This window comes from Lissotriton helveticus, chromosome 9 (assembly GCF_964261635.1).
Source record: "Lissotriton helveticus chromosome 9, aLisHel1.1, whole genome shotgun sequence".
Lineage (NCBI taxonomy): Eukaryota > Metazoa > Chordata > Amphibia > Caudata > Salamandridae > Lissotriton > Lissotriton helveticus.
The window spans coordinates 1,172,995,967-1,173,020,598 of NC_136070.1; the positions used below are offsets into that span (position 1 = coordinate 1,172,995,967).

The 24,632-nt window shown below is 45.1% G+C and overlaps 1 protein-coding gene across 1 annotated transcript in view; it reads left to right on the forward strand.

Moving 5' to 3' along the window:
- The window catches only part of LOC144783390 (inter-alpha-trypsin inhibitor heavy chain H3-like), a 584,371-nt gene that overhangs the window by 480,662 nt on the left and 79,077 nt on the right, over positions 1-24,632 (forward strand). The window contains exon 22 of the mRNA XM_078662386.1: positions 12,044-12,248. Coding sequence (XP_078518512.1) covers positions 12,044-12,248 — 205 coding nt within the window. The remainder of the gene's footprint in view (positions 1-12,043; positions 12,249-24,632) is intronic.

Sequence of the window (24,632 nt, forward strand, 5' to 3'; positions counted from 1 at the left end):
GATGTCTACACCGAGTTTGCGCCACGGACCTTGAGCAAACTCGACAGGAGTAGGATTCACAATAATAGGTTTCACGGATTTGTCACTCAAGGAACAAGGAGAACAATTTCTTACCCATTTATCAATCATGTTGTCCATACTAGGCCACCAGTAAAATTCTCTGATCCTTCTCTTAGTGGAAGACATCCCTAAATGACCTTCATGAGCCAGATCACAAATCATATCTCGTATGCCTAAGGGGGGAATGATTTTGTCATCCCTAAAAATCATAGCACCATCATCCATCAATTCATCTTTCACCTTAAAGAAAGAAGCTAGTTCACCACTAAGTTTTCTCTCTTCAGGCCAACCTTTGTTTAAAAACATCCTTACATCCTTGAGAACATCATCCTGATTCCAAGCTTTAGTCCAAGCAGCTTGAGAAATCAGTTTGGACTGATTGTCATTGACAATGATGTTAATATCACCCATGGTAAAAGCCACATCACACTCTTCAGAATGATCCACTGTTGGACTATCCTTAACGGGAAAACGAGACATGCAATCTGCATGGACATTTTGACGGCCTGGAACATAGGTGACAACACAACGATATTCCTGCAACTTTGCAGCAAGCCTCGCCAGACGAGCAGTAAGAGTTCTACCTCCTCCAGCTGATAACATAGTGACCAGAGGCTTGTGGTCAGTCCTTAGTGAAAATCTGGTACCCCAAATAAACTGACGGAAATGTTGTGTGGCCCAGGTACATGCAAGTAACTCCCTCTCTATCGTGGAATAATTGACTTCAGAACCACGAAGAGATCTTGAAGCATAGGAGACAACATATTCTCCTGACTTATCTTTTTGCATTAAAACTGCGCCTAGGCCTACATTACTAGCATCCACACAAAGTATACATTCCTTGTTAACTGAATAAGGTTTGAGAAAAGGAGCACAAACTATTTTCTTTTTAAGAGTATCAAAAGACTCTTGCTGGTCTTTTCCCCACTCAAACTTTGCTTGTTTCTTGAGTAAGGAGCGTAGAGGGTGTACTAACATGGAGTAATTTTGAACAAATTTCCCATAAAATTCCGTAAGACCTAAAAAGGATAGTAACTGTTCCTTGGAGGTAGGGATAGGAGCAGATAGAATACTTTTGACATGGCTGAGTTTGGGCTTAATACCACTCTCTGAAATCTCATGGCCTAAGTATTCGACTTTGGACTGTCTAAATTTACATTTGGAAAACTTTAAAGTTAAACCTTTCTGTTGAATACAATTTAGAACAGAATACAAGTTCAAATCATGCTCTTCACAATCTTTCCCAAAAATCAAAATATCATCTTGGAAGGCCACTGCACCATTGCAGTCCTTTAGTACATCTCGCATGAGTCTTTGAAATACGGAAGCAGCACTGGCAAGTCCAAAGGGCATCCTTAAGTATTGAAACATGCCCTCTGGAGTCACAAATGCCGTCAATTTCTTGGAATCTTCATGGAGTTCTACTTGGTGATATGCACTCGCCAAGTCTATCGTAGAGAACACAGTGGCACCAGATAAAGATGAAATCAATTCATGAATATTTGGTAAGGGATGTTTATCAACCCAAATTTCCTGGTTTAGGCTACGAAGGTCCACACAGAGACGGAGATCCCCAGAACTTTTGAGGGATAGAACAACGGGGGAAACCCAAGGAGAGGACTCAATAGGTTCGATGATATGTTTTAAAACAAGATCATCCAAAATACTTTTGAGCTTGTCTCTGTAAGCTAACGGGACATTCCTTACTCTGTGTCTAACTGGCACAGCATTCTCATTGAGAATTATTCTATGTTTGAAGTTTGTGTACTTACCAAGGGTATCTCTAAAAACATTTGGAAACTTATTTTTTATATTACCAATGAAACCAGAATCATTCATGTCAGAAAGTAAATTCACATCAGGTTCAATAAAACACACAGGAGGATTCGCGTTAGGATCTAGTTTGATGCCTAATTCACGTTGGTGTGGCCATCCTAAAATTGCTACGCCTTTAGTGGCTACATACACTTTCCCATTGGTGACACGATTTTTAACTTGAAGTTTGGCCCAGAAGTACCCTTCTAGTTCTATTTTCTTGCCTGAGTAACCACCAGGATGAATGTCCGGAAAACAGAGTTCCCTATTGTCCCAGAAGTTTTTAAACAAATCTAACCCAATGATGGAGTAACGTGAACAAGAATCCATCATTAGCTCAATGGATTTGCCATCAACAAAAATGGGATAAGAGGGAAATTCATCCAGTTCAACCTCATCTACCGAAAGGATGCAATTGAAACTATTGATAACTTCTTCTTCTTGTGAAATATAATTTACTCTTTGTATAGATCGACAAACATTTCCAAAATGACCTTTACGTTTACATTTCACACAAACTCTATCCCATGCAGGACAACCTTTATAATTGCCAACATGGTTGGGACTACCACAACGGTAGCATGAAATGTTTTTTCTTTGGCCAAATCTGTTATCTGGATAGGTTTTGACTTCACTGGATTTTTTTTCACTATCTTTCCTCAACACGTTTTTGGAAGAAAAATTGGGGTTAGATTGATTTTTGATTAAGGCTACTTCAGGCTCGGGAACTGAGGATTTGACATTTGCACCTCTAATTTCTGATACAAACAACTCTGACTGTTCTATACCTTTGGCTATGTTAATAACAGCGTTAAGCGTAGTTTCTGTTCCAAGCCAAAGTCTCTCCTGTATTTTCTTGCTCTTCGTTCGCATCATTATCTGGTCTCTAAGAACTTGTTCGTAAGAAATTGTTTCGAATGAACAATAACAGGCTAATGAGCGTAGTGCCGAAACATAGTCTTCTATGGACTCATCTTGCTTTTGAGTGCGAGAATAAAACTTAAACCTCTCCATTACTGTGTTTATTTTTCTGCCAAAACGGACTTTCATTTGTCTTGTAGCTTTTTCAAAAACGTCAATATCACCAGCATCTTCAATTGGAGGAAGATTGTCAAATTCTTTAATTCCTGCCCCTCCCAAACAATGTCGCAAAAGAGCTAGTTTTCGTTTGGCAGAACACCCCTCTTTTTCCAAGACATCTACATAAGCTATGAACATGGGAAACCATAAATCCCATTCGATGTTTGGATCTCCTGCTGTTTGTAAAAAATGAGGGGGAGCAGCAATATTCGACATTTTTTTTTTCAAAAATAAAGTTTATGATATTTTTTCCATGAATATGTAATTTTATAGATATGTTTTCAATACCTTCAATTTGTTGTAGGATGACTGTCTACTCGAACTGTGAGTAACGCGCAAATAGTTAATTTTCCGGAGTATTTCCTTGCTCTCCGATGAATTTCGAGGAAATTAAAGATGGCGGCACGCTTGTGACGTCAGCGCGTCATCAGGGTCGAAGGTTATGGCCCACAATGCTTTGCGTCTTGCTTAGCGTCGGGAAAGAGAGGCGCGCGTCAAATAATGACGGGCTGGGAGTCTTCACGAGTCGCACTGGAACGCTCAGCCGTTTTGAATGGTTAAACGGCTAACAGGTGAGCGGTTGACTAGTACGAGGGAAACTCCGCTAAGTAGGCCAAGTAAAAGGGAAAAAAAACAGTTGAGTAGCAGTACTTTACCAAAATCGGCGAAAAGCCGTCAAATTTCTTTTGAAGGTGGCAGTTCTTTTGAAGTTGGCAGCTTCACGTGAACGCTGTTCCGCCGTGATTTTTCATCCAAATACATCCAAATTGGTTGATCCCGATCGTCGCCAGTATTTGTGTTATAAATCAACACATGATATTAGTTGGGTTCCTGTAAGTAGTTTTATTGGATGGTAGAACAGCTTTACATCCACAGGAAGAGGCACGTCTTCCTCCAACAGCCGCCCAGAACTAAAGCCCCAGAACACTCTACTGACATCATAAGTTCTACATGACATGTCATGGTTCTACATGACATGTCATGGAATACCACAGGGACCCTGCTGACTCCACTACAGAGCTCGCGGAGCACTGGCTGAGGCCCAGGAGACAGTGGGCACGGCAGGGGATCCGGAACCTCGAGCCTTGGGACGACGAACAGAGCAGAAAAATGGGGAAGACCAGAGGCACAAGAACGGAGGGGACTCCCCCCTCAGAAACACCCGAAGACCCCACGCACCCAGCGACGGACCTCCAGCAAATGCAGGACAAAATAGTGGAGGCTATCACTGCTACGAAAGAGGCATTACACAGCGACATCACACAGGTATCTGCTGGCTTGGGACTCCTGCGGGCCGACCATGCGTAATTGGCGGACAGAGTCAAGACTGCAGAGACCACCCTGAAGGACATTGTGCTGACGCAAAAATCAATGGAGGGGAGGCTCACGGAGGCGCTGGACCGGATCCACACCCTGGAAAGGCGACCCGAGGACGGCGAAAATCGCAGCCGCCGGAACAACGTGCGCCTCGTGGGCTTGCCGGAAAAAATTGAAGGGGCGGACATGGTGGGATATCTCCATGAATGGTTGCGGTCGGTGGTGGCCCCGGAGGGACTTTCCCCCTTCTTCACACTGGAAAGAGCGCACAGAGTGCCGGCGAGGCCCCCGAAACCGGGCCTCCCGCCTCGCCCTGTGGTCATAAAACTCCTACACTACAAAGACAGGGACTGGTTATTGCAGCGTGCCAGGGAAGCCGGCCCGTTTCAGGTGGACAACAGTAAGGTGACCTTGTTTCCGGACTACATATTTGAAACCCAAAAACAGCACGCCTCTTTCCTTTCTATCAAACGAGAGCTCCGCACGGAAGGGATCCAATATCGCTTTTGTTCCCAGCTAGACTCCGCGTCGTGGTGGACGAGAACACGTTGTTCTTCCAGACGTCGGATGCGGCCTGGACCTGGTGGGATACCTACAAAGCGGGCACGGATGGTGCTCGGTTCAGGGCGGAAGAGGAATGCCAGGAACATTCTCTTAGACGATCGAAGCGACACCGAGGGCGCGACCGAGGCCCTAAAAGACCAACGAACACCCAAACGGCGGACGAACGAAGAGCGGCACTGCAGGCGGTGAAGGAAGTATCGGGGTCGGCTCTGGCCCACTCGGAGAAAGACTCGTGCTCAGAGGGCCAGGGTACGGGCTCGGACGGTGAACTATCGGAGCTGGGTGGGGCCAGAGGCCCGAAAGTCACGCCGCAGACATCAGGTGAAATCATCGAGAGCTGAACCCTCGACAAGGTACCTGGTGGGGAAGCGGGGGGCTTCCGCGACTACTGTGGACTCTGGAGCAGGTGGCTGTGAGACTGAACTATTACAAGCTGTGATACGTATTACGGGGCGGGGGCCTGATGGCAGCACTCACAGGCTTTAGTAGCTAGCGTACACACCCCGAGGCCCATAAGGCCACCGTAGCTCGACTACGGAGTAGTGGTTCTGTGAGCTCGTTGCTCACTTGTTTGGATGGGAGTGTCTCTGTTGAAGATAGGTCCTATTCTGGGGGTGGGGGGGCCTGGAGCGGTTGGGGGTTCTGTGGGCATAGTTCTGGGGGGGGAAAGTGCGTGTCAGTGCCTGTAGTCCGGATGCACACTGCTAGATGTTTACTTTACATCCGATGGCACAATGGCTAATGTGGGCCCGTTGAAATGTGTGACCTGGAATGTGCGGGTCCTAAACCCAATGACGAGGAGACACAAAATTCACTCATATCTGATTCGCCGCGGAGTGCATATTGCATTCCTGCAGGAAACCCATTTAACCAAGCAGGAGGGTATCGTGCTTCAGCGTAGATGGAGGGGCCATTTATTCTATACTACCTACTCCGCGTTTGCTAGGGGAGTACTAATTTGGGTGAGAGCGGGTACACCCCTGTAGATCACTAGGCACACTGAGGACCCGGAGGGGAGGTACGTGGCAGTAGAGGGCCTGCTTAGAGGCCGACACATAGCGCTCTGCAGCGTATATGCGCCGAATGTAGACCAAGCAGCCTATTTTACCAAACTTTCCAGGGTGCTTGCCAGCTATATCTCAGGTCCAACATTAATAGGTGGGGACTTTAATTCCATAGCGGATGTTACACTAGATAGATCACACCCTCCGCTGCGCACCTCCCCAGTGTATCGCTTAGCGAAATGCAGATCTGATTGGCAAACTGCCTGGGACCTGTCCGACTGCTGGCGCACGCAGCATCCCACTGAGCGGGATTACTCATTCTATTCCGGCCTGCACGACTTACATGTGCGTCTTGACTCCTTTCTGTGTTCCCCTGCGGTTCTTACTGCGGTGCTCCGCACGGAGTATTTAGCGCGAACGTTGTCGGATCATAATCCGCTCCTCCTCACCCTGGATTGGATGACTGTGCCCCCCAAAATTCCGACGTGGCGGCTGCGGCCGGACACTCTGGATGACCCGCCCTTCTGTGTTGAACTGGAGGAGCGGATCAACCAGTACTTTGGGGAAAACGAGGGCACCACCTCCTCCAGAGCAACGGAATGGGATGCATTTAAGGTGGTGGTACGGGGCCACTGTATTGGGAAATACGCGGGAGCGCGCAGGTCATTAATAGAAGACCTGGATAAAGCTGAGTGCGCGCTGCGGGAAGTAGAGGTCGACCGGCCTGGTCACCCTGAACTACAGGAGAAAGTGTGTAAGGCACGAGAGGCGGTGGCCGTGGAAGTGGAGCGCCTACGTAGCTTTGATTACAAGACGTACCTGACAAAGACGTTAGCAGAGGGGGACAAAACGGGATCCCTCCTGGCCTGGCTAGCAAACCCCTGTAGAAATGGCCAACCGATTCTGGCCTTGCGGGGACCTGAGGGTCACGTCCACACCACACAATCCGCAATATTGGACTGTTTCAGAGTGTACTATGAGAGGTTGTATAAAACGGGGTTGGGCGACAACTCTGAAGTGCTGGAAGCCTTCCTAGGCGACCTTCTGCTCCCACACCTAGAACAGGAACAAGCTGACGCGTTGGGGGGTCCCATTACGCTGCCTGACATAAGGAGTGCAGTGAAGCGAATGGCGCGCAATAAGACACCAGGAATGGATGGTTTGCCCGTTGAGTTCTACGGGAAATACCTAGACCTCTTAGCCCCGAGGCTACAGTTGGTTTATAACGAGGCCAAAGAGGCGGGCCGACTCCCCCAGTCGATGAACGAGGCCATAATGATCCCTCTATTGAAACCGCGTAGAGAGAGCATGGATCCTGCTTCTTACAGGCCGCTAGCTATGCTAACGACTGATTACAAAATTCTGAGTACGGTGCTGGCCACCAGACTGTTGTCCCATATGCAAGAGCTGATCCATAAGGACCAGTCGGGTTTCATACCCACGAGGAACACTTCGCACAACATTCGCAGACTACTACGATTGGTGGACGCCCCGCCTCCAGAGGCGAGTTCCCCCCTGGTATTGGCCGTCGACATAGAAAAGGCCTTTGATAGCCTGGAATGGAGTTACCTATATGAAGTGATGCGACGATTTGGTCTAGGAGAGGGATACATACAATGGACTAGAGTGCTCTACTCCACTGCGAGGGCCAGGGTACGGATCGGACCGCTGGTGTCGGACCAATTCGAGGTGACTCGAGGAACCCGACAGGGATGCGCGTTATCCCCCCTACTGTTTGCACTTGCAGTAGAACCGCTCGCGGCTATGGCCAGGAGAGGAGACTACTATACAGGCCTGATCTTCAGAGGGGACCTTCATTACATCTCCTTATATGCGGACGACCTCCTCCTCTTCCTAGACAATGCGGATGAGGCGGTGGAGGGTGCTGAGAAACTCTTAGCGTGTTTTGGCGATGTCTCGGGTTTGAGAGTAAATTGGGCGAAAACATGCCTTTTCCCACTCCGGAGGGGGGAGGAAAGCCCGCCACTCCGGCCACACCTGCGATGGGAACCTCTCTGCCTGAGCTATCTGGGAGTCCACATATACCACGACTCAGCCGACCTTCTAGACGGCAATATTGGCCGGTGAATACGTGCCCTGAGGAGTTGTATGTCCTTCTGGGCCACCTTGCCCCTTTCATTAGCAGGCCGAGTGGCACTCCTGAAAATGATTGCCCTGCCGAGACTGTTATATTTCTTCCGAACCCTCCCCATATGGATTCCATGGTCGACCTTCAAACACCTGAAATCAGTATTGGTGTCTTTCCTATGGGGTACGGGCAGGCGTAGAATTGCGCTGGCGACACTGATCCACCCTAGGGATGAGGGGGGACTGGCGGTCCCGGATTTTGAGCTATACTACTTGGCGGGCCAACTGCAGTACTTTACGCAGGAGGTGGCGAGAGTGTATCGAGGGCCGGAACAGGACAGAGAGAGCGGCCCTCCTCGCCATGTCCTGGCGTATATCACCCTGCAACAGAAATTGCTATTGAGGGGACTCTCTCAGGAGGAACGGACATTCCGGCTATGCTGGAACCGGGCGCAGAAGCGAGTCGGACCCGGTCGCCCTTATGCCCCTGAAATCCCATTAGGCATGGTGACGGCACTGCCGCATGGCGGTGACTGGTCGGGATTGCGCATCTGGGAAGAAGCGGGGCTCCAAATGTTGGGCGACTTATACGAGGACGGAGTGCTGTCCCCTTACCAGACCTTACAAGAGCGTTACGACCTTCCCAGGGGTGACTACCTGTTGCACGCGGCGGTGGTGAGAGCCATACAAGGGCACTGGGGAGGAGGGCTGACGGAACCCACGACTACCCTGGCATGCCAATACACGATGATGGCGGCGGGAACATTTAAAGCCGTCACATGCCTCTACCGCAGAATGATCTCGGAAACATTGCTGCCTCTTACGTCACTTAAAAATAAGTGGGAAGAGGACCTGCAATTGGACATCCCGGACACGACATGGGCGCAGCTAGTGCGGAGGGCTAGAAAGAGCACCAGGAACGCGCGCTTTCAGCTAATACACCTCTATATCCTTCACAGGGCCTACCTTACCCCGAACAAAATCACTGCGTACTTTCAAGTAGATGATGCGGCTTGCCCTAGATGCAACCACATAGGGGCTGACCTGGTACATATGCTGAGAGGGTGTCCCGAACTACAAGACTATTGGACTACCATTGGAGAGACCTTGAACACGATCACAGACAGGGAGTTACAATATGACAGTGCGGTCACTATTTTACACTGGTTCCCCCACACAAAAAAGAACAAGTTATCAAGTAAATTTATAGACATGGGCATACTCATTGCAAAGAGAGAGTTGACTAAAGGATGGAAATCTAGGGTGGGACCAACACATAAGAGGTGGTTGCACGAATTCCTGAAATGGGCTACTGCGGAGAGCACAATTCGGTATCAACTGGCCCGCCGTAACTCAGATGATAAAGCGCAAGAAGCGGCGATGGCATGGGAAATACTAGTACAAGCTCTCAGAGATAGCACACTAGATGAAGAAGAGGCGGAAGAGGTGGGAACGGATCAGCCCCAACAACAGTGACTGGGCCTGCGACACTACCAGGGAATACACACACGTAGTAAAACGCGAGTGATCCGGATTCCCACACCATAAGTAATTACATTTGCACCGCACACAGACGCTGACACAGGGGTGGGCGGGTAGGACCGGGATTTGTAGATTGGGGGGGGAACAGCAGCGACACGTGTACATCTTCACTGGTACGACAGGGCTACTCAATCCTCTAGAAAAGATAAAAGCAGACAAAACAGAACGCTGAATCTTATCAGAGATGGACGGAGTAGCTTGTAGGGAAACCTACACTGAGCATTAGCGCCGCCCTGCCTCCGGGATGTGGGCTGAATGGCTGTGTTTTCCACGACTCAGGTAACAATTAAGATACAGTGATTCTGCACTATGTAATATTGATTATGGTCCTTCTGAATATATGTTAATCTGCAATAAAAATTGTTTGACAAAAAAAAAAAATCAATCTCCCAAAGTATAATTATCTTGTTGTCTGGTTTATGGATACAGGCAAACCGGTTGCACATCTTAAATACATCAGCAGGAAGGGCCAGGCAGTCATATTTGCCTTATGCGTATTATACCATCATCTTCAGTCTCCTGTAATGCAGGCATAGTTGTTACCCAACCTTTCTTTTGGTCATCATGCTTTTTGAGGAGTATTTTCTTCAGTAGTGGATACATTCCTTTAGGAGCCTATTCCACCTTCCAAAATACACTCACCGCTTGCTACTTCCCCCTGGAGTTTGGCCTGAATGGACAAGATCTTGAATATAAGGCTGCCTTTCTAGTAGTACAATGCCATACAACCAGCCAAAACAGATACCATATAAAGGCTCTTCAAGTGATTTGTATTACCGTGACCAACCCATGATATATTTTAGAAAGATGGTTCTGGATCTAGATGTTAACGTGGATACTCTGACGGCCCTTACTGTTCCTTACTTCAGTAAAAAGTCATTCTTGATGGTGTCTCAGGGAAGGTCAACTTAGCAGCTGTACATACCATCACATATGCAGCCCCAATTGTGAAATCATATGGGGAAACATGATTGCAACCGTACTTAAAGTCAGCACTAATCAAGGAGACCAGGCACAGTATTCTTAGGGCGTGACTCATGGTCCTTGAATTAGCTTTGAACAGAGTGGGCAGCAACATCGAACAGCAGGCCTTGTAGATTCTGCAAGTATAGAAGAGAGTCCATGATTCATCTGCTATACTGTTTCCCAGAGTTTTTGATTGCACACTGCATTTTATTAAAACCAATGTTTGGGTTGACTAGAGTCCCACCTGCAATGATGCGCTGGAATTTTGCATGATTACCACTGTCTCCATGGAATTGTCATGCTTTGGGAATTTTATTAACATGATTTTCAGTGCCATCAGGCAACTATTGCCACTGCCAGAGGACAGTTATTTTAAACTATATTCATTAATTTTACATCTTTTGCTACGGAGTCGGATTACATTTTGTTCTATTTAGGATTGCTGCTGATATGTTCTTAAATGCCTTTTTATCTTTTTTAACCAATATATTGTGATTAAATGTATCAATCTATTTAACCAACACAAATAAAATGTATTAATTCAAATCGATTCAACAACCAGAAATTAATGTTTCTGTAATTGCTTAACACTGATTTAACCTTTACATTGTATAAAAAGTCTGGCAGTGGGCTTGTAGTGGCCCTCCTTCCCCCTGGCCCCCAGACATGGGACCTGGGGGCACCTAGGGTACCCCCCTACAGATCCCTGCACCCATGCAGTGCCTGCCATGTAGTGCAGGGATATGTAAATTGTCCTTTTTTGCATTGCGGCAGGTGTTTCACCTGGAAGCACCCCCACAGTACAAAAAATAGGTATTGGGACCGCCGTGGTGGCAGTCGCTTCAAAATACCTAATTCAGGAACTACCGACATCCTGTCGGGTGCTCCAGATCCCTGATAGCGTGGCGGACTGATGTAAGTCCGCACACCATTGTAATTTGGCCCTAATTGTGGGTGGCATTTCTGTGAGAATCTCATATGGAGATACCACTACGAGCAACTCAGAATGGGGTGCTGGAGGACATTACATCCACACAGACAACCAACCTCTTTGTACCTTGATAGACGCCGCTGTCGGTTTTGCTGAAAATCAACAAACTGTAACAAACATATTATTTGTCAAACTTGTTACCGGAAAAAAAAATTACCCCCTCACCTGGGGAGCTTTTTTCCCTGGTGCGTGGTGAATTATTCGTTTTTTTCTGTCCCAAGCTAACAGGTTTTACCTGGCAGTGACACACAGAAAAAAGCGAAATCACGCAGTCGACTCTAATTGGAGTGGGTGATGTAATGCTTTGTCTCACAGCGGCTGCTCTGTTGGGACGCTGAAGGAAGCCTACCAGCAACGGTGCACTATCACATTTGCAACAGAGTAACCTGTCCATCAATGTATACATTGCCCATGTATTCATAAAATCAAAACATTATCCCAGCTCTTTTAAGACAATCTCTTCATTCTAGAAGCTGTTTTAAGGAATGTAGAGTGGAAGCTAGGCTTATATAGAATATCATTTGGTACTGCATTCACTTTTTGTAATTTGGCTTTGTTAAGATGGTATAATGTTCTGCTACCTTAATAAGACCAATTGTATGCTTTATCCCATTAGGCATAACAGTAAATGGAGAACTGATTGGTGACAAGAAAACCAGCAATGTAACTATGTCAAATAACACATACTTCGGGAAAATTGGAATCATCTTCAAATTGAATGATTTAAAGATTCAAATAACACCACAGAAAATTATTGTCCGCACGGGCAAGGAGATGATGATATTTTCTTGGCTGGATACCGTTTCCATCACACAAAACAGGTAACATTAATAGACATTGTGCTGCTGCTAATTAATACATATTAATCTGTGTTGATATGTCATTTGTAGCATGTATGCCATGACAGTAAAACTCACAATAAAGACATTATTTGGAGCAAATTACATTATAAAAACAGATTTAGACAAATATAATAACAGTACCAAGTCAACTCAAATTATGGATTTGGACCACCATACACTGGGTATTCAGACAAAATATTAGCAAAAAATATTAAAATTCAGAAATTTCGAGTTTATAATATCGTGATCCCTAAATATCGTGATGTAGGAATATAGTTGACAAGAATATTGATTTTATAAGGTAAGAAATATCAGTCATAAATATCTATGTTGTTAATATCCTTTACAAAAATAACTGTTGTAACTATTGATGTTAAAAATATATACGTGGTTAATATCATTTACAAAAAATAATTGTTAATAATATCATTTTAAAATAATTTTTATGTATTTTAGAATGTGTATTCATTGTATGTTATAAATTGTTTGTATAATTATTGTTAATGTTTTTTAATATAATTTGTACATTTTTAGATGCTTCTTAATTTCATTTAATTGTTTATTGTAATTTTGTGCATCATAGCGGTTTATACGTTTTGTAGGGGTATAGGGTGGGAAGTAATGCCATTATAAGTAATTAATAATTCAATTTTAATTAATAATAATAATGTAATTGATAAATATGAAAATTGTGCAATTCATCCATTTTTTGAGTTATGTTTTAGATGTGGTTTGTGGGGTTTGTAGGGCTACCGGGTGAGAAGTAAATAGATTTTAATTAATAATAATTATTAATTATGTATTTGATAACTAATTATGTAAATTGTGTTATCCGTTTCTTTTTTAAGTCATGTTTTAGGTATGGTTGTGGGGTCTGCAGGGGTACAGGGTGGGAAGTATATACATTTTAATTAATCACTAATTATTCAACATTTAATTGATCATTAATTATGTAGATTGTGTAATTATGATATTTTTTAAATGTTGGGCCTTATTACGAGATCTGCGACCTTAGGTCAGCGGTTCCGACCTCTCTCTCATGATCAAAACCGTCCATTTGTTAAGGGAAGCCAGTACGGTGGGCAGAAAAGGCAAGCACAAGCTTCCCTTGACATATGGAGGCTTTGAAACACCCCTGAAACACCCCTGCAATGTGTGGCATGCACCATGTTATGTCTGCCGCACAGTGCAGGGATGTTGAGGGGAGTGCCATAGGTGCCCCCAGCCCCCAAAGCGGAGGCCGCAGCGGGAAAGGGGCCCTGCTAGGGGCCCCCAAAGACACTTTTCAACTGCAGTTCCATGTATTAAAGGCCGACATGGAACTGCTGTTAGAAAGTTCCATCATAATCCCGATGGCGGACAATAATCCACCATCATTGTGGATTATGGTTGGTTTCTGAAGCACCAATGGGCTGAAAAGGAAGCCCCGCTGATGGTCCCTCCACCGGTGCCTCCGCCCGCCACATCATAATGCGGCGGACTGACCGCTGTGTGAGATGCCAGTGGATCCAACGTCGCTGTGACATCAGTGTTGGACCCACCAAAATAATATTTAGGCCATTTTGAGTTACAATTTGGCAAGTTAAGAAATACTTTATTGATAATTCCTTATTACTTTATTAGTTAATATTTAATTTATAAATATGTGAATTGTGAACTTATCATGTTTGTTAATTTATATTTTAGGTGTGGAATGTTTAGTTTGTAGAGAAATGGGGGAATGTTATTTAGTCATAAATAAAAAAAAATAATGAGGTATTGAATAAATATTTTTTAAGTTAATCATGTTATTTCTGTTACATTTTAGTTGTTGGCTGTTATGTTTGTGGGAATATAGGGGCCGATTACGATGGCGGGTGGACTTGAGTCCGCCCGCCATCGTAGCGGGATCAGGACCTCCCGCCTGTAATGCGTCGGTCCCGCACCCCTAATTTACATGCACAACTGGTTCCCTCAACACTGAGGGGGCCCGCAACAGGCCCCCCAAATCCAGCCTCTGCCAGCCTTTCCATGGCCGTTCCACCACCATGGAAAGGCTGGGTCACGCCTTCAAGGCACCGCCCCCATATTCCCAGTTTTATATGCTACGCCAGGCAATCATTACGATTGCCTGTGGCGGAACCATAGCAGGCGGGCATTGTGCCCACCACGTTTGCCAAATGAGTACCCCCGCCATCCTGATGTGGCGGGGGGACATGGGCATGCAGATGGTGGAAGGACCGCCACCTTTTAAATTTAAGACATGTAGGTTTTATATTTATAATTTTGTATTCTTGAGTATTTAATAGAGTTGTTAAATTATGTTATTTGTTTGAAGTGAAGTAATCTCTCTATACTGTACCAGGGAAAGCAGTGAGAATAGTACATTTTACCCCTTCTAATGCTATTCCTACTATTGCACCGACTAGAGTACGAATAGTATATTTTACTCCTCCTGAGTCCAACGCTTTCCCAATTTTTGCACCGGCTGGTGTAGGAATAGTTAATTTATCCTTTTCTGAGTCCAATCCTTTCCCTACTGTTGCTCACACTGGAGTGGGAATAGTACATTTTAGCTCTCCTGAGTCCAGTTCTTTCCCTACTGTTGCACCTACTGAAGTCGGAATAGTAAATATAATCCCTCCTGAGTCTAACACTTTTCCTACTGTTGAACACACTGGAGTGCGAATAGTAAATGTTTCCCCTACTGAGTCCAATGCTTTCTCTACTGTTGTACACAGTGGAGAGGGAATAGTACATTTTACCCCTCCTGAGTCCTATGTTTTCCCTACCATTGCGCACACAGGAGTGGGAATAGTAAACTTTGGTGTCCGACACGTTCTCTACTGTTGCCCATACTGGAGTGGGAATAGCATATTTATTATTCTTGGAGTTAACAGGTTTTTTTAGTATTGTTTACATATTAATTATTTATTTGATTCTGTATTTATACCTTTACTTTATTAAATATATATATATATATATATATATATATATATATATATATATATATATATATATATATATATATATATATATATATATATATATATATATATATATATATATATATATATATATCCTACTCCGGTCGCCAGTAGGTATATATAGTTAGGATTTTTTCTCTATGGGATTTTTGAAAATTCTATGTCTAATAACTTTGGCGTTTGTGGACGGAATTGGCTGCAATTTTCAGGAAAATGGAACATTTTGTTTCTGAGCAGCCCCTGAAAATTTGGGGGGGGGTTCGTCAAGGGGGGGCGGAGAAAAAAGGGGGGTCCCAAAACGTGTTTTTAACATTGAGTTTCCCATAGGGCGGTTGGCCTCACTTTTAGCTCGAACGGCTGAATGGATTTGCACGAAACTTGGCAAAATTGTAGGGACTGGTAGCCCGATGTGCCTTTTGTAGGTCTCAATATATGTGCTTCAGTGGATTTTGAGAAATTAACGTTCAAAAAAAGATATATATCTGTAACAGCAGACCGGGCAGCGCTCCGCTACGCGTACTTTTCGCGCAAAGGAGCTTTGTGAAGCGAAGCTGATTGGTTCTCCGGCGTCTGTCAACATTCCAAACAGTCCGTAGCGGCCGCCATCTTGTCTCTCGGTAGGATCGAGAGACAAGAGGAGGCCAAAGCGAAGGGGCAAATGACCATAAGGGGGCATAGTAGATCCTCGCTGACCCTCTAGGTTTGATGTGGAGGTTTTAAAAGGGTCTCGCGGGGCAAAAAAAAATAATAATAATAATAATCGAACGGCTGAATGGATTTGCACGAAACTTGGTAAAATATTAGGGACTGGTAGCCCGATGTGCCTTTGTTAGGTCTCAATATATGTGCTCCAGTGGATTTTGAGAAATTAACGTTCAAAAAAAGATATATATCTGTAACAGCGCTCCGCTTCGCGTAACGGAGGTTTGCGAAGCTGATTGGTTCTCCGGCGTCTGTAAACATTGCAAACAGTCCGTAGCGGCCGCCATCTTGTCTCTCGGTAGGATCGAGAGACAAGAGGAGGCCAAAGCGAAGGGGCAAATGACCATAAGGGGGCATAGTAGATCCTCCTTGACCTCTTAGGTTTGATGTGGAGGTTTTAAAAGGGCCCCGCGGGGCAAAAAAATAATAATAATAATAATCGAACGGCTGAATGGATTTGCACGAAACTTGGCAAAATTGTAGGGACTGGTAGCTCGATGTGCCTTTGCTAGGTCTCAATATATGTGCTTCAGTGGATTTTGAGAAATTAACGTTCAAAAACAAGATATATATCTGTAACAGCGCTCCGCTTCGCGGAGATAAAATTATATCTGTATTACCTAGCTGTTGCTAACACCAGTTAGCGACGGCTAGTAGGAGATAGCGACCATCTTGGGCCCCACTTTGCATGTGAGTGATATTTATCACTAATGACATGCAAAGAGGGCGTGCCAAGATGTTAGCGACTGGAAACAGTCGCTAACATCGCTATCTCCTATTATCAACTTTTGGAAATATTCGAGATAAGCGCGAATATCTCCAAAAAGTAGCACCTGCCCTGAGCAGTTCTTAGCCATGTTATCCAATGGGAGGTGGATAACATGGCTAAGAGCATTAGCTCGGTAATGCATGAATATCGCTGAGTTTTCAGCGATATTAATGCATTGCGGTCGTTTATTATCGTATTTGCGATAAACCTTGATAATAGCAAGGTTTATCTGCGATAATTTCTGACGATGCTTAGCGGTAAAAAAATCGTTGCTAAGCATCGTTAGGGATAAATATCGCTTAACTTTGGTAATATGCCCCAACGTCTGTTAACGTTCGATTCGAAGGAAATCAGGAAGTGTTGAAAAACATTGTCTGCGCCATCTTGTCTTTTTTCAAATGCCACACTTTTGTCGTGCACGGCAGCCATTTTAGATGCCTTGACCAGACCCACTCTCTGCACGCTGTCGATCCTTAGCATGGCTCCCCACCCTCGCAAGCATCTCCCCCAGGCAGTGGTCACCCCCGCTTTCTGTCTTATGCATGGGTAATAAACCTCCCCCCAACTGCGCTGCTCTTCCCTGAGAATCACACCCTGTGCCCGCCCGACACCTCCCTTTCGCCCTATTCACTACCGCACCCTCTGACACTCCTCTTCCTCTGTGTCCGATTCTCCAGGCCGGTCCTAGGCTATCAGCTAGCCCTGCAGATGTAGTTTATGGCCCCAGCTGTAAAGAATCACCCCTCTTCAAAGGAGTTATAGTAGATCAAGGCCCACACTCGATGAGATTCGTCACAGCAGAAGCGTTCCTATTATCTGAAAACCATCCTGTATTGTGATTGGGGAGGGGACCGAGCCTGAAGCGGAAGATTCCAGGGATGACTCTTTGTACATCAAAGTTTTTACAATTATGTGTCACATTAAAAATATATAGCACTCCGACAAAGTAGTAAGATTATAAAACTTTAATAATTTATAAATATATACAAGAAAACAAAAATAGTAATAACATATAAACATTTTTAGGGAAAAACAACGAAGTAGCGGTCGGCTGTGCGAATAGTCCCAACGCAGCACAACGTCCAGATTTCCGGCGTGGGGCGTCGCGGGGGGTGGGTCATCAGTAGCAAACTGTTGTGCGAATAGTTCCAAGGCAGCAGAACGATGGCACCAAGGTGATGTCCAGTAAGTTGCCGCACTGGTTTTGGTATCCTACAATGCTGCCCCGAATAACGGCGTGGGGCGCCCCGGGGGAGGCGGCGTGAACGGGCCTCTCCAGGTGGAGTGTCATCTGTTGTAGCGGGACGCCCCTTTACCGTTTCAGTTGCCATTCCGTCCGTTTTTGGTCCACTGTGTCAAAAGCCGCAATTCAGCTGAGTTGCGCCCACTCTTGCGGTGCAGCGATAGGCGGCTGTCACAGGACTCTCAAAATGGCGGCAGGCTCTTTCCTTTTTGGGCCTGGTCCACTGAAATGGCCCTGGGACACCTTGGAAATCGGACGCTTGTCTGCTAGGTCTTGGACCCCATTCTCGAAAGCGTCCCCTACGCCTTGAGGATTTATCAAAAGTTTTGGGGGTCCCCGACTCCTGTAGGCTTCTGGTGGGGAGCGGCTGCTATGATTGCTCGCGGAATGACCACGACGGAGCTACGAGATGGTGGTGCTCTCATGCTGACGCCAGCTTCAGTCTGAAACATCCAGAAACAAGGTGGGGCTTTCATCGTTTGGGAAAAAAAAAAAGTTTTCATCCAATGAAAAGTGTTGTTTTTAGGTCATATGATCAAGCCTTCCATCATTAGGAAACCAAAAGTAAAATGAACCAATGAAAAGTTTTATAAACAAGCCACATGACCTGTTATGCGGCATAGGGTATAAAATGCGGAGAAAATACGTTGGCACGTGAGGCGGCGTCAGTAGCGGACCGATGTGCGAATAGGCCGAAGGCAACACAACGCGCCAAGATCCGGATGGCACCGAGGTGGTGTCCAGCAAGTTGCAGCACTGGTGTGGCCATCCTACAATGCTGAAAGTCGGTGTGGGGCGCCCCGTTGGCCTTAGAGTTTGCCTCAGTAGCGGACCGATGTGCGAATAGGCCGAAGGCAGCACAACGCGCCAAGATCCGGATGGCACCGAGGTGGTGTCTAGTAAGTTGCCGCACTGGTGTGGCCATCCTACAATGTTGAAAGTCGGCGTAGGGTGCCCCGTTGGCCTGTGAGATGGCGGCAGTAGCGGACCGATGTGCGAATGGGGCCAAAGGCAGCGCAACAATATTTTCGGAATAGAAGACACCACAAGGCGCTGAGATGCCAAGATCCGGATGGCACCGAGGTGGTGTCTAGGAAGTTGTGGCACTGGTGTGGCCATCCTACAATGGTAAAAGTCGGCGTGGGGCGCCCTGTTGGCCTGTGAGATGGTGTCAGTAGCGGACTGATGTGCGAATGGGGCCAAAGGCAGCGCAACAATATTTTCTGACTAGAAGACACCACAAGGCGCTGAGATGGCAAGATCCGGATGGCACCGAGGTGATGTCTAAGTTGCGGACCGATGTGCGAATGGGGTCAAAGGCAGCGCAACAATATTTTCTGTATGGAAGATACCACTAGGCGTTGAGATGCCAAGATCCGGATGGCACCGAGGTGATGTCTAGCAAGTTGCTGTACTGGTGTGGTCATCCTACAATGCTGAAACTCGGCGTGGGGTGCCCTATTAGCCTGTGAGATGGTGTCAGTAGCGGACTGATGTGCGAATGGGGCCAAAGGCAGCGCAACAATATTTTCTGACTGACACCACAAGGCGCTGAGATGCCAAGATGGACCGATGTGTGAATGGGGCAAAGGTACCGCAAGAATATTTTCTGAATAGAAGACACCACAAGGCGCTGAGATGCCAAGATCCGGATGGCACCGAGGTGGTGTCTAGTAAGGTGCACTGGTGTGGTCATCCTACAATGCTGAAACTCGGCGTGGGGCGCCCGATTAGTCTGTGAGATGGCGTCAGTAGCGGACCGATGTGCGAATAGGCCGAAGGCAGCACAACGCGCCAAGATCCGGATGTCACCGTGGTGGTTTCATAGTTGAGAGGCACTTCATCTGCAGTGGGGCGCCGAGATCCGGATGGCACCGAGGGGATGTCTAGCAAGTTGCTGTACTGGTGTGGTCATCCTACAATGCTGAAACTCGGCGTGGGGCGCCCCATTAGCCTGTGAGATGGCGTCAGTAGCGGACCGATGTGTGAATGGGGCAAAGGTAGCGCAAGAATATTTTCTGAAGAGGAGACACTACAAGGCGCTGAGATTCGGTTACCACCGAGGTGATGTCTAGCAAGTTGCCGCACTGGTGTGGCCATCCTACAATACTGCTCCGAATAACGGCGTGGGGTGCCCGAAGGGGGGGGGGGGGAGGCGGCGTGAACGGGCCTTCCCAGGTGGAGGCTCGTCTGCTGTAGTGGGGCGCCCCTTTACCGTTTCAGTTGCCATTCAGCTGAGTTTCGGCTGCTCTTGATGCTACAGCGACAGGCGGCTGCAACAGGACTCTCAAAATGGCGGCCTGTTCTTTGGATTTGGGCCTGGTCCACTAAAATGGCCCTGGGACACCTTAGAACTCGGACGCTCGATTTTTTTTTCCTTTCCTGTACATGCAAAAAAAGGTAAATGTCCGGTACGTTACACGCTTCGTCTGCCACGATGAACTCTCCAGAGCAACCGAAAAAAATATAGTTATGGTAACTATACAATGCATCGTCATATGGAGAGGTGGCACCAATTAATTATAGTGCTGCATAAAAGAGAGATTTGGAGGAGAACCCCTGACCTGCTAGTACATTCATCAAAGAAGTGGCACTGACAGCATCAGAGGCAAGGGAAACGGTCCCAAATATTTAGAAGAACTTTGGAAAGATTAAAATGACATGTTTAGATTGTGGCAAATTAATTTCATGTGGACAGATGAGTGTTACTCTAATAAATACAGCATATGAACATCATCATAGTCGATGGTTGGTAGAGACATTTTGACTATATCCTGGACCTGCCCGTCCTCGCCCAAAATGGCGCCGGAATAAATGGGACTCGTAACTCCTTGTTGTGTACTGGTTGCAGAACCTTGAAATCACGAGATACGTATGCAGTTTTGAAGCACATGGCGGGCGGGGACGAGAATTGATTGAATATTTCGACATCCCTATTGATATTAAGTTCTGATGTGTTATTGATTACTGTACTATTGAAAGTTCGAATTAACGTCACCCATGGTACTTGCCCGCAAATGTATATCTAGATAATTTTATTGTAACTGGCCCTGTCGTATTTTAATTATAAAATGTACGTCCACCGATTCCGTAACTGTTAGACACCTTAGTTCTTGCAACCTAATGGCCCGCCCGTTACGTTCCTCTACAGTGTAAATGTCTACTCATCATATACGATTACAGTTTGCTCCGTGGCCGGCCCACGTGGTTATAGGCTCGTATTTGTATAATGAAATTTTCACAATAAAGGTTTTTAAAAGAAAACATGGTAGTAGTATATACATTGGTAAAGTATTTAATAATAGTCACTGTTTTAGAATCATTAAAAGGCAAGTGAAATAAAGCAGACCAATTACATGAAGGGTAAAAGGTATAATACGAAGGAACACAGTAAAGATAAATGGTCAAGGGCTGTTGTGTTTTCTACTCCTGCAACATAAAGTGATCGATAAGAATCTCATATTCAGGCGTATCGGCTACTAAGACAGCAGGTCGACCCTCTTTTGCTCAACGGCTCCGTCATGGGACGAAGAAACGCTCTTTTTCTCGAAAAAAGAATATATTTTACTTGCAGGACAGTTGTAAATTTTCCGGGAAAGTACATTAGCCTGGAACATTATAACATATATTTAAGAAAAAATAATGTTCGGAAGTAATAAAAAGCGTAATTTTTAGGTCATATGACCAAGCCTTTCATCATTAGAATAAGAAAAGTAAAATGAACCAATGAAAAGTTTTATTAACAAGTCACATGACTTGTTATGCTTATGTTACGCGCTGCGCGCCCCGGATGACTTCCGGATGCGCTAAGGCGGCGCGTCATATGACGCATTACGCGACAACGCAGGTCCAGAATATAGTCAAAATGTCTCCACCAATCAGCGGTCGGAACACAACCCCTTTCAGCAGGCTAAATAGTTCTGTTAAATGACAACAGAAGGGACAGGCAACAAGAACCATCAGTCAAAGAGGGGAGGGCTAGTTCTTCTCTACCGGGTTACATTGGGGCGCTACCGGAACTGATCGAATTGGTAGTCTACAGTGTTTCTGGATGTTTCAGACTGAAGCTGGGGTTAGCATGAGAGCAGCACCATTTCGTAGCTCCGTCGTGGCCATTCCGCAACCAATCATGGCAGCCGCTCTTTATCGTTATTTTGGGCGGGGTGGGTGGCGGAGCCGAGCTGTTTTGCAGCCATCATTGTGTGGAGTTCAGTTCATCTCACTAGTTTTGTATTTGTCATGAGGGGTTGTTCCTAATGTTTCTATTTTAGCGAGGTCAAAAAGAGATCCCATTAGTGGCCTACTGATTTTGCTCGATTCCTTTTCTTTTTTTTTTTACACGATTTTTCGTTATCTGCAAAGACTAAACAGAGTATTGCGACTCTGTGTTTGTTTGTAAATAGAGAATGAACCAAAGAGAACCAATTCTAAAACAGTAAATACTTGGATAACAATCAATCAAATGGAGAGAGAAGCAGGCACGACGTATTACAACGGGGGCAAAGGCCTGCGTTAACTACTCTTCACTATGTGCAAAGAGAGAGTACTCCTAATAGAAATGAGGGGGGGGGGCACCATTCAAAGCAGATCAGTGTGCATAAACACGAAAATGTTTTCACTTACCACGTACTTGACATTCGACAGCTTATGATATTTGCTATTAAAAAACCATTGAAATTCACTGAAAAAACCATAGGTTATAGACCATATATAGTTAGGAATTAGCATTTACAAAACCTTGAAAATTCACTGAAAAAACCATAGGTTATAGACCATATATAGTTAGGAATTAGCATTTACAAAACCTTATTTTACTCACACAAAACCATTGAAATTCCATATATAGTTAGTTGCACTAACTATATATCGCGCACCCGCAATCCACTGCTGATGATGTCACATATTACATCATTCATGACATGGTCAGTGACATCACTGATGACATCACTGATGACATCTCAAATGACATCACTGATGACATCACTGATGACATCATCCAGTGATTATGTGTTTCTGTAAAGTTTAAATATGTTTTACATATTGAAGAATGAGTGGATGTATAAGTGTCTGAATGAAGGTTTTAGTAGGTGCGTGATTGACTGTATGAGTGAGTGATTAAATGCGTCTTACTGAATGCACGGGTTAGTGACTAAACTGTCTGAAAGTGTGCATCAGTATGTCTGTTGTTGTGCAAGCTGCTGCATGTGTTGATCAGTAGCTATATAAGTAGCTATATGGGTTATTGATTGGTTGCACAAGTATTTGTATGGGAGACTGAGTGTGTGTATGGCTGGCTGGGAGGTGTGTGACTCTGTGCAGATCAATGTGTACTTGTATCAGTGATTCTATAAGAGAGTAAGTATGTGTTAGTATATGTTTCAAAAATGTAAGGTGTTCTGTGTTTAACTGTATAGATGAGAAAATGGAAGTGTGATTGATTCTTTTCAGGACTGACTAGGTGTGTGAGTAACTCCATGGATGAGTGGCAGAGTGTGAGTGTCTGTATAGGTGTATGAGTGCATATGATAGTGTTGTAAAGATGAGTGATTGTATGTATGAATGATTGTATGAGTGAATGTGTGTGTAGACATAGGAATCAGTGAGTGCGTATGTAGTAACTAGTATTGGTGTGTCAATGGTTTCAAAAATTATACTCTCTATTTAACACTGGGTGTAATAGAGGTTATATTAGAGTGTGAGGAGATGCATTGTATTATCACATGAATGATATCATCAGTGATGTGATCATTGATGTCAAGTGAGATGTCATCAGTGATGTCATTTGAGATGTCATCAGTGATGTCATCAGTGATGTCACTGACCATGTCATGAATGATGTAATATGTGACATCATCAGCAGTGGATTGCGGGTGCGCGATATATAGTTAGTGCAACTAACTATATATGGAATTTCAATGGTTTTGTGTGAGTAAAATAAGGTTTTGTAAATGCTAATTCCTAACTATATATGGTCTATAACCTATGGTTTTTTCACTGAATTTTCAAGGTTTTGTAAATGCTAATTCCTAACTATATATGGTCTATAACCTATGGTTTTTTCAGTGAATATATATATATATATATATATATATTACCTACTGGCGGTCGCCAGTAGGTATATATAGTTAGGATTTTTTCTCTATGGGATTTTTGAAAATTCTATGTCTAATAACTTTGGCGTTTGTGGACGGAATTGGCTGAAATTTTCAGGAAAATGGCACATTTTGTTTCTGAGCAGCCCCTGAAAATTGGGGGGGGGTTCGTCCAGGGGGGGTCGAGAAAAAAGGGGGGTCCCAAAACATGTTTTTAACATTGAGTTTTCCATAGGGCGGTTGGCCTCACTTTTAGCCCGAACGGCTGAATGGATTTGCACGAAACTTGGCAAAATTGTAGGGACTGGTAGCCCGATGTGCCTTTTGTAGGTCTCAATATATGTGCTCCAGTGGATTTTGAGAAATTAACGTTTAAAAAAAGATATATATCTGTAACAGCGGACCGGGCAGCGCTCCAGTACGCGTACTTTTCGCGCAACGGAGCTTTGTGAAGCGAAGCTGATTGGTTCTCCGGCGTCTGTAAACATTCCAAACAGTCCGTAGCGGCCGCCATCTTGTCTCTCGGTAGGATCGAGAGACAAGAGGAGGCCAAAGCGAAGGGGCAAATGACCATAAGGGGGCATAGTAGAT